This window comes from Daucus carota, chromosome 6 (assembly GCF_001625215.2).
Source record: "Daucus carota subsp. sativus chromosome 6, DH1 v3.0, whole genome shotgun sequence".
NCBI classification, from domain to species: domain Eukaryota; kingdom Viridiplantae; phylum Streptophyta; class Magnoliopsida; order Apiales; family Apiaceae; genus Daucus; species Daucus carota.
Window position 1 is genome coordinate 4,155,113 of NC_030386.2, and position 11,272 is coordinate 4,166,384.

The window sequence follows — 11,272 nt, forward strand, 5'->3', positions numbered from 1 at the left end:
ATACGAAGTCATATAAAAAAAGTTGAAGACAAGGGAGTAAAGTGCAAATATAATAAACTTTATATCATAGTTCCAGTCCGAGCAACGGAGACCCAACCCCAGAGGCTTGTGAATTGAATTCAATTGAATTGAATTGAGTAGGGTTTGATCGGTTGAAAATGGTTGGCGAAGAGAAGAGGCATCAGATGATGCAGAACCTATTCGGCGACCAATCGGAGGAAGAAGACGACGATGAGGAAGTCGAATCGGAGCATGAATCCAATCGCCAGCCCGTCGATTACGCATCGGTTTCCATCCTCTTTATTCAAATATTATATCATAGATTGTGAAATTCATGATTCGATGCTTTATCTCTGTGTGTTTGATTGTTGAATTTGAAATAGTTTAATAATAAACCCCCACCCCTTATTTCCCAAATGTTTCAATTTCTACTTGATTTTTTTAAATATGCATTTCCCTGTGTTAATATGCTACTGTGTGAGGCTTATGTTCTCCCTTCCTTTACGGAATTATGGGAAGGCGGGATTTTAGTTTGTATGTTTCCCCCCTTTCGTATTATGTTGTGTTTCAAGTAGAGGTGACTTGTTTTTAGCTGCTTGTATGGTGGAATCTGGGAATTGTTGAATGTTACTGAATTTGGAAACTATGCCTCTATAGTGATCATGAGATTTTTTGGTTTTGTTGATTCTCTTTGGATTGTGGATTGGATTTCTTTTTATGACAACAGCTTACGTAGTGTCTCGACTCTTGAATACTTTTCTGTTTTATCAAGTTGATGACCTGTATTGGTAATTTAGGTAGTATTTGCGTTGTTTGGACAAAACATTGATGCGTTTGTGGCTGTAGTATTTCGGAAAGCACTTGTCTGTATGTATAAATATTGGCATATTGTTCAATTGATGATGTCATTTCTCTTTCTTGATAATACCTTTCCAGGATGAAGGCGACGGAGGGATGGAGCCTGAGGTTGAAGGCGAGGCTGAAGTAGAAGGTCAAGGGGAAGTTGAAGCTGAAATGGAGAGTGATGGTGACTTACATGATGCAGATCCTGTTCATGGAGAGAGCGAGGCCGAAAGGGATCAGAGTTCTCAAGAAGTGGAAGTTGGTGATCAGAGGGAAGAAAGTGAAGGAAAAGATTTTGAAAGTGATGATCAAGAAGACTATCGTCAAAGAGTTGTGACAAGCAAGAGAAGGAATGCCATTGAAAGTGGATCAGAAAGATTTGAGGAAAATCGCTATGCTGAAAATGAAGATGAAGAAGTTGAGCAGACTAAAAGTCAGAGGTATGGTGCTGTGTCCAAATCTCTCTTTATATCTTCTCCTCAAACCCCCTGTAAATGTTTGTTTTGTGTTGTTGAGAAATTGTATTTTTAGTACCCATATGAATCATATAAACAACTTAATATGATCTAAAGTTGGTTTTATAAACTTATGCACAGCTGTTCCCATCATTAGCTATATAATTATAACCATAGTTACATAAGACTTGGTTCGATTCGAAACGGGGAACGAAATCGGGTACGCGGAACATTAGTTTTAGTGAATCCGGTACGATGAAACGTATGGGTACGATGGAACGTATGGGTACACCTGGTCCTTTTAAAAAGAATTCTATAATCATATATATAAATTCCATTATAATATACAATTTTAGTTGATAATACATTTATAAATTTTTTTAGAGAAAAAGATGTTGAATAACAAATAAAAGTACACATTTATTGATAAAATAAACTACTTATCATATGACATAAACATGGATCTATTGTTCAGAACAAGAATGAAGTGTGTTCTTGCGGGTCGTCACTTCCGGCGGTCTAGGTCGCGACCCCGAACGTTTCCGTTTGCGTTTCGGGTACGAACGATTTGGATCGCGGTATGTGGTAGCGTACCCGTTTCCTTGTAACTATGATTATAACGTCTGTGCATATATGCGAAGAAATATTTCCGTTAATTATTTTCAGCAATATGTTCGCACTATAGTCCACTATGTTGATCATTAGATATTTATTTGATTAGTTAACTTAAATACATGAATAAATTTCTCTTTCTTTTATGTGCTGCACGCTTTTGATTATTTGTCTACTGAATGACTGATCTTTTGGCTATTGGTGTAGATCGCCTGGTGAGGATGAAGATGAAGCTCACATTTCACACACAGCGCCTGAGCTTCGTGATGTTTTTGGGGACTCTGACGACGAGGAACCAGAGTATGCAGTTGAAAATCAAATTGACCATGATTCTAATGTATGTATTTGATTCAATTTATCTTTTTCCATCTACTTTATTCTTTAAATGGCATGTGCGAACTGCCTCGGGGTTTAGTATTAACAGCATATGAAGTACACTGAGCATTGTTTCACTGCTACAGAGATCCCCTATTGATGAGGAGGGAAGTTATGAGAAAGGGCTCAGGCCAGAGGATATGGTAGCTGATGAGGAGGGTCAGTACGAGTCCGAGGAAGAGAATATAAAGGCTAAACACAAGGAGAGACCAGTTGGCCCCCCTTTGGAGCTTGGGATTCCACTGCGACCCCCTCCAGCCCGTCCAGAGAAGGTTTTTATCTCTCCAATTTTCTTTGATTTCATAAGGTTTTTTCCCATAAACTGGTAATTTCAGCCTGGAGATTCGGCATAGTTGATCTTTGACAAACTTTTTTTGATCCTTTGAGAGTAATAAAGATGAAGAAGGGATGAACGAATCAATTCAGTTTTTTACAAATAATATAGAAGCACATATTTTCTATTCACTCTGGTCTTGCAATATTGGATTAGGACAGAATTTTTTATGCTTAATTTGGTCATGTCAATACTTATTGACATCCTATATTTTTGCAGATGAATATAATTAAGGTTTCTAATATTATGGGAATAGACCCCAAACCATTTGATCCTGAGACTTATGTTGAAGAGGATGAGTTTGTGACTGATGAATCTGGATCTAAAAAACGTATTCGCTTGGAGAACAACATTGTGCGCTGGAGAAATGTGAAAAACCCTGATGGCACAATTACTGTAAGTAGCATTTTGGGATGCATATTTTAGTATTCTTGATTAATTAATTAAGGCCTCATTTGTTTTGATGTAACCGGATGACGTTACTACAAATTCCTGGGAACTGAAACAGTTTGGTTACATGATTTTAATCTTGAACAAAGTAATTATGAACTCCCAGGGATTTGTGGTTACTCCAAAGCAGAGAAACCCACTTACCAAGCTTAACCATGACAAAACCCACTTACGAAGCTTACCCATGGTTTCTTCAAGTTAAAGAGTCCACGAATTGTAAGTTAGCGCAACTTAAATGAACTATATAACCTCTAGGTATATAGCAGTGAAACAAACACTGATATTTAATTTCCCAAGGAACTATACAATGTAACTTGGTTTCAAGGATGTTTCAGTTCCTCCCGTGACTAAATAAATTGACGATACAAACAAGTTCTAACTATAGTTGCTCACACAATACTGTACATTGGTTTTCAGATTAGTAGACTTGTTGTCATCATCATTGGTATGATTTTTCACCATTGTGTGCATGCGTAACTTGTCAATATATCGTGGCGGGCACATCTGTGATAGAAATTAAGTGTTTTACATCTTTTCAACATATAACGTATTTTCTGCAGCGTGAAAGCAATGCTCGCTTTATTAGATGGTCAGATGGCAGCTTACAGTTACAAATCGGTAATGAAGTTCTTGACATATCTGTCCAAGATGCGCGGCATGATCAGGCACACCTTTTTCTTAGACATGATAAGGTTAGAATTTTAATACATCTTTTTCTGATTATTCAGTACCATATGTTATATGAAAGAACATATTAATGCATGCTCGGTTTTATCATTGAGATACAGTACTATCTAATTCCTAGAGTTATATTTCAAATTATGGTACAGCCCTGATATACATGTGACAGAAGCCTGAATGACTTGATAAGTGATGACTCATATATACTAGAGGGAGCTACTCTGCATGTATATATTGATTATAGAATTATGAGATAGTTTAACTGTCATAGTTAAGTAGACTTATACCGTTTTGGGTTGTATTCTTGCATTGCAAATTTTGGGAATCTGATCACTTGAAATATTTAAAATAAATCAAGTACATGCAGTTGTTACTATGTACAACAATAGTGTTATCAGCCATTATATTTTCACGAGGTGTCATGTCTGAATTAGACTAGGGGTGTATATTCTGAATTGTGGTGCAGGTAAGAGTTGATTTAAGACTTGTAATTTTATTTTTCCCCCCTTCCTTTTTTAAGTTGAGAAACACTGGAGGGATGATCAGGATTCAGGAAACTTTTAATTTTTAATATTTGTGAACGTTTCTAGCTTCTTTACATGTGGGAATTATTTATGAATGTTATTGGTAATTGCACTATTTTACTATTTAGGGTATTTTGCAATCACAAGGAAGACTTCTGCAAAAGATGAGGTTTATGCCTTCTTCCTTGACTTCTAAGTCGCACAGAATGTTGACTGCCCTTGTCGATTCACGCCACAAAAAAGTTTACAAGGTCAAGAACTGTGTCACAGACATTGATCCTGAGAGGGAGAAAGAGCAAAAGGAGAGGGTAATCAGTTACTGCTGCTGCTTTTGTTTATGAATTTTATATTACACTTTCTCAGTTTTTTAAATTGATTTATTTTGTAGGCTGAAAGTCAAACAATTAGAGCTAACGAGCTTCTTAGTCGGAAGAAGGAAAAGGTTAATAGGAAATATACACAGACTGTTCGCAGGGAGCGCCAACTTTCCCCTGGTTTCTTGGAGGATGCACTTGAGGAGGCATGCCTTTTATTATATATCTGTCATATATGTTCAATTCATTCTTCATAGTCATTATTAATTCCCATAACAAACTTTTTATATTGTACTGTAATATTTTAAGTAGTTTCCCAGTCAAAATGTCAAATTAACAACATAACTTCATCACCTATTAATTTATTCTTTAAGCTAAATAGTGGAACTTTTATATGCAATTTGCAATCATAGTCTTCTTCTTACTATATATTTGTTATCTCAAATCTGATCCCATTCCATTGACATCAGGATGATGAACCTGATTACTACGAGTCCCGACGCTCTGCCCCTAGACGACGCTTTGATGATGACATGGAAATGGAGGATAGAGCAGAGAAGCGGATTCTCAGCGCAAAGAAGGCATCTAATTTTAGTTGTACATGCATTACATAAGCATTTCTGATATTTTTTTGCATACTTCATGTGTTTAATTATCTTTCCAGGGGCACAAAGATATACCTCGCAAGTCATTCCCAGCTTCCAAATCATCCCGACGCCCGGTTGATTTTTCAGATAGTGAGAAAGAGGAGTCTGAGTATGAAACTGATGGGGAGGAAGAATACAGGTCTCCTGCACGTCGGATGACCGAGGATCCAGAACTGGACGATGAAGAAGAGGAAGAAAATTATGAAGAGGAGGCTGGTGCTGATGAAGCATCAGAGGAAGAGGTATGAATATGAAATAAAATGATGTTCACGTGTATGTATTTTGAAAAAAGTGCGACATAACTTGCTGGAGTGGGCTTTTTTTAATCATGTATATAAGTGTGTGGCAGATTTCAGTTTTGTATCCAGTAATGGTTGATGCCTTACTTTAATGTCATTTATAAGGTTTATCTATACCGCTATGCGTGGTATTGGATGTTTGGTAACCGATACTAACCAGGGCGTAATGCAGATATCACAGCAGTTTTTTATTTAATATTTATATCATCATAAATATTTCTACCCTGTACTATATCATTGAAAATAATACTAACCTGGGGGCAGAAATTTGTAGATATCGCAACAATTTTTTTCCCTTGAAATATTTTCATTGGCAGGAAATCTTCTGCCCTGTACTAAATAGCTGAAAATTGTATGTTACTTGCTCTATGATGAGAAGCTAGCAGGGACTATATATTTGATGTTTGAGTGTAGTATTAGGTTGTTTTCTTATAAAATATGATCTTTTATGAATCGGTATATATTGCTCGTGAAATCTCTCACTCTCTCTCTCCATACATACATATACATATATATTTGTGTCTGTGCGTGTGTGTGTGTATAACATGGGTTGAAGCTCAGATTGTGAGAGACATTACTTAGCACTAGATTGAATTAGAAAGGATGGAAGCCAGAGATGGTTAGATTAAAGCTGTAATGAACAGTATGAAGGTTCTGAAGGAAAAGTAGAATTAGAAAGGATGGAAGCCAGAGATGGTTAGATTAAAGAAGATAAGAGGAAATGATATGTAAAGATGTCGAGTATGAGATTGTAATGTAGCGGTCTATGTGAAAAGGAAATTGAAGGAGTGAATGAAAGCAAAATATATAGTATAGAATGAATATTTTTTTCAAATTGAACCAAATCACCTAATATGTTTTTTCAGTTACAATTCCTTTCATTCATTTAAAATGAACACTGCTAAATCTCTCACATCCCTTTATGGTATATTCTATGTACAAAATCTTATTTAATACTCCCTTGTCCATATACTTTGGGTTGTATGAATTTGAACATGTAGCAAGAAATATTATTTTTATTCTAGTTTGGGTGGCCAATACCCATATTTGAATTTTGAACACGTAGCAAGTAATATTACTTTTATTCTAGTTTGGGTTGCCATACCCATATTTTAAGTATAAATTTTATTCTAGGTTGGTTAAAAATCACAATTACACTGTATAATTAATTTTTTTTTTTGTGGGGGGGTCCGAGGGAATCAATTTTACAAAACAGGAAATGAAGGCAGAATTTACTGTTAATGCTTGTTTCCACATATCTTTGATGAGAATAATATAATATAAAGGCTTGTTTCTGCATACCTCTAAAACTTTATGTTATATACATGGAGGACCATGTATGCCTAACCTTAAGAACTATAATTGTTAATTAGTAATTATTTGGGGCTGTAACGTCGGCAAAGAAAATGGGCTCAGGCAATGCATAACAATTAGCATTATTATGGTAAAATTTAATGGTCCTCTACATTGCCACTATTAATTAGTCGAGACTATAACAGTCCACTTACCACTAGTAGGGCTGTAATTCGAGTCGGGCGGCTCGCGAGCTCGCCCGGCTCGAACTCGTTTAAGTGGGCTCAGCTCGGCTCGACTCGTTAAACGAGCCGAGTTCGGGTAAAGGTTTCGGCTCGTTTAATTAAACGAGTCGGCTCGACTCGACTCGTGAAATTAAACGAGCCGAGTTCAGGTAGAGGTTTGGGCTCGATTAAGTGTAAAATTATACGAGCTGGCTCGCTCGGCTCGTTAAAACCGGCTCGTTTAGCTAAACGAGCCGGCTCGACTCGACTCGTGAAATTAACCGAGTCGAGTTCAGCCAAAGATTTAGGCTCGATTAGTTAATCGAGCCGGCTCGGCTCGGCTCGATTAAAGTTGGCTCGAATTAGGCTCGGCTCGAAACTCGCCCGGCCCGGCTCGAATTACAGCCCTAACCACTAGCCTATATGCACCCAACTCTGATAATCCACAAGTTAACTACAAGCCCTTGAGAGTGCATGGTTTGGTGCACTTTGTTCATGGTACTTAAATTAATCGAATGTAATAAACCTTATTTTCTACTATTTGTTGTTTTTTTTTTCTGACAAAGTAGAGTTCATAAACATAAATATCAGTATCCATAATAATTTTTTAGTATATAAATACGAGGGAAACATTACAAGACGTAATAACCTAGAAGCATTAAGTTTCGAAGCCTTTATTCTGCACCAGTATTACTGATTACAACCCGTTGAATTACCTATGACGATCCTTTTATCACTGATTTCCAATATATTAGATGGCTGTCTTTTAAAATCAATGAGCATTGTATTTGATCACATCGTCCAAAATTTGTTGTATGTAGAAACCTTTAAGAATAAATGATGTATATTTCACTGAAGTTGGTATATATGTTTATTATTATATTTATTTGTCGTGACTGGAAGTCTCGAGATAGTCCTTTGAGGAATTTATAACTTATACGCTAAATCATTAACCAGGACCTGCCCCCTTAAATGGCTGATTTTAGAACATAATCTTTGAATTTTCACATCTTTAGAACTTTCTTAGTATGCATGTAGGTGAAATAAAAGCAGTAACGGTGGATAATCACAAACTCTAGCGGACATGCTTTGGCTGAGCAATTTAATTTGTTGAGCTAGAAGTCATTACTTTACAAGTTTATCCTATATCTCAAGCAGGATTTTACCATTTTGAGGAACTTGAGTTGGATCTTCTACTTTGATTCTTTACAGTTTGCTATATTATGCCATATCTTATGCTCTATTCCCTTGAAGAAGTTAGATATGGTTCTGTTTACTTATATAATTCTGAGTGCAAAACTGATTTTTGCTAGCAAATATTTATTGTTTTTGGGCTGGTTTACTAAGTTTTTCTATTTTGATACAAAACAATTTTAAAAAAGAGCATTTTATGATTATTTGGCAATTTAAAACTGTCATTGGTTGGCGTGTGTCCGGTCCCGAAATATCAACAGGTTCCAGTGGGCCCTAGCGTTATCACTGCTTTTACAAGTAGCCATACGTCATGCAATATTGCTTCTTATTTGATGTTTAGTGACTTTGTTTTCGATCTGTATAATGAGGTGTATATTTATTTGTCGGTAAATGTCTTTTTTATCCAAATTCCTAAAATGCATGTAATGGTGTATATATTCATATCTTTAGGGCTTATTTATTAGTTTGAACTTCTATCGATATTAATTCTTCGGTTAATTTTTATTTATTTGTTGGAAAACTTTAGGAGCCAAAGCACAAGGCTAAAGAGTCGCAACGTAACTTCAAGCACAAGGAGATAGAGTCAGATGATGATTCCCCTAAAAGAAAACCGACAACACACCGTCGCATGGCGGTTGTGTACGATAGTGATGAAGATTGATAAATGCTTTATGCAAGTAAAGTAAGTTTGCATGTTCTTACTCTTTATGACAATGAATTTAATTCTGAAAACTTGGGTTACTCCTTAGATTCATGTGCCTCTTGGCAACATGAGGATTGATATTGAGAAGTTAAATTTGGATATTGTACATTGAAGTAATATAATCATCTACATTCGGAGTATTAATTTTGTGATTATATTCATTGAAATTTCATTCTAAATTTGACTATTATGTGTGTGAACATTACCTGCAACTGATTGTCACGTTCCAAAGAGATGCATATTACCATATATTATGTGCATTATAAAGAAACTTAATACTCACATGCATCTTATGTACGACGTGTATATGCTCACATGTCTACGAGGAACTTAATAGAACTTAGGTGTCAGACATCAAATTCTTAGAAGACTACCATGAACAATTGAGACAATAGATTGTATAAGCATTGTCAGATTGATCTCTTTGATGTTTTCTTCGATGATTGATTAGTGTATATTTAAGCAAAAATAGAGAAGTATAGATAAGCATTGTCAGATTGATCTCTTTGATGTTTTCTTTGATGATTGATAAATGTAAATTTAAGCAAAAATAGAGAAGTATTGTCAACTGGGTACTTGATTATTAACAACTTCAAGGTTTTTTTATTAGGTGTGGCAATTCGGGTAAGGGTCGGGTTCTTGTTGGGTTTGCTATACCTGGTCCTGTTTTCAGTCCTGTTTATGGGTCAAATGAACCGAAAAATGGGTTTAAAATTTCAACTTGAAATTGACCTGATATGTACCTGGGCAACTGAAAATGACCTGTTTTGACCCGAAATTTATTAAAAAATAATTATTATAATTATATATAATATGTTTATAAAAAATTAAAAAAATATAAAACGGTAACTTGAGGAGATAATATGTGAATAAAATTATTTAGATAATATATAAATATATGCCAAAGATATGCAATTGCAATGCAAATTTATATATTTTACATAATATATTATGTATAAAATATTTCGGGTCGTGTTTGGGTACTGAGGGTCAATTCGAACCCGACTTGACTTTTTCGGGTAAAGGTTGATCGAATCCAAACCCAACTGAAAACACAAAAGCCTCAACCCTTGCTCATACTTTTTCGAGTAATGTTCGTGTTGAGTTTCAGGTCGTGGCGGATTTTGGGACCCTTTTTATAAAATACTCTCTATGACCAGCTGCAATTGATTGAACAATTCTCGATCTCATCCTGCCTCTTACACTAGGTAGACCCGGTCGAAGTTTGTTCAGCGAGATGAACTTGGAAGTCCTTTAATCGATATACACTATATTTGTTTCCAAGGTATTATTAACATTGATTATATTTGCAGGTGATAAATTGACACACTAGTATGTAACTTGCTAGAATCTGTAACTGTAGAAGTGCTTGGTATGAATTAGACACGGACATCGGACCTTATTATTAGTAGCTGAATATATTATGTACTCCTTAAGTATGTGTGTAAGGGTTTTGGCTCCGATGCATGCTTGTTAGTTTTAATTTAATCGGCACTTTTCGAATGGCTGAACCAAAAGTTTTAAATTCTTGCTGCTAATAATTCTTATCGACTTAGAATTCATACTAATAATTCGATAATCATCTATTTATTCTTCAATCGAACAGAACAGCACGACTCTTTTTATCCTTTGTTCAATTGGCAATGTTATCTTATCATGGCAAATATGATTGTGCAGGAGATGCATGCTTCTTCCTCCGATGTTGAAAAGTGATCGACCTTCAGGTGCAAATACAAGGAATGCAAACTTTTTTCCTCTTTTCTTTATCTTTATGGTTCTCTGCCAAAAGAATTGTAGTGTTAGTGGGGAGGAAAGTTTTATAATTAGTCATAGTTGAGAAAAGTTTTCTTTTCGTTAAGGTTTTCTTATAGTGTCCACCATCTGGATTGTAAGTATATTTGAATTTGGTTCTTTCCTTATGATATAGATAAACTTCAGACTTGTGGATTGGTAAGTTTTGCATCTTTTATTTACCTGGGAGCTGAGATGTCAGATAAAGATTGAATCTGAATCACAGGGAACTAGATGATATTGACAACATAGAGCATCTCCCTTTACGGATGGAAGCTTTGGTCCAGAAATAATATTATCACATGTATGGTGACAATTTCACGTTTTTAGCCATTTTAATCATCTAGACTTAATATAAAAGGAATACATTATAAACAGAGTTATTTGCGTTTTAGGTACAATGTGCATTTTTTAATTTGATCGAGTTAGGGGTGATCGCGGTGCGGGCGGTGCGGTTTTTCGCTAAAACCGCGAACCAAACCACACATGCGGTTTGGTTGAAAACTCAAACCACAACCGCACCACGCTAGCAT

General features: G+C 35.7%; 1 protein-coding gene across 3 annotated transcripts; it reads left to right on the forward strand.

The window, feature by feature from the left end:
• LOC108227647 (protein LEO1 homolog) lies at positions 1-10,900 on the forward strand. Of its 3 annotated transcripts, XR_010284471.1 has the most exons (13): positions 39-287; positions 937-1,283; positions 2,118-2,247; positions 2,372-2,557; positions 2,839-3,015; positions 3,630-3,761; positions 4,403-4,582; positions 4,663-4,794; positions 5,059-5,169; positions 5,253-5,477; positions 8,772-8,927; positions 10,157-10,233; positions 10,626-10,841. XR_010284471.1 is itself a non-coding variant. In XM_017402920.2 (12 exons), exons 1-11 carry the CDS (start codon positions 159-161, stop codon positions 8,904-8,906), a joined length of 1,884 nt encoding a protein of 627 aa, XP_017258409.1. In that variant the 5' UTR covers positions 1-158; the 3' UTR covers positions 8,907-8,927; positions 10,626-10,900. The 3 variants fall into 3 exon arrangements, 2 of the variants coding, with proteins under 2 accessions (XP_017258409.1, XP_063935522.1); XM_017402920.2 differs by lacking the exon at positions 10,157-10,233 and having other exon boundaries at positions 1-287; positions 10,626-10,900; XM_064079452.1 differs by lacking the exon at positions 10,626-10,841 and having other exon boundaries at positions 10,060-10,186.
• The last annotated feature ends 372 nt before the right edge of the window (positions 10,901-11,272 follow it).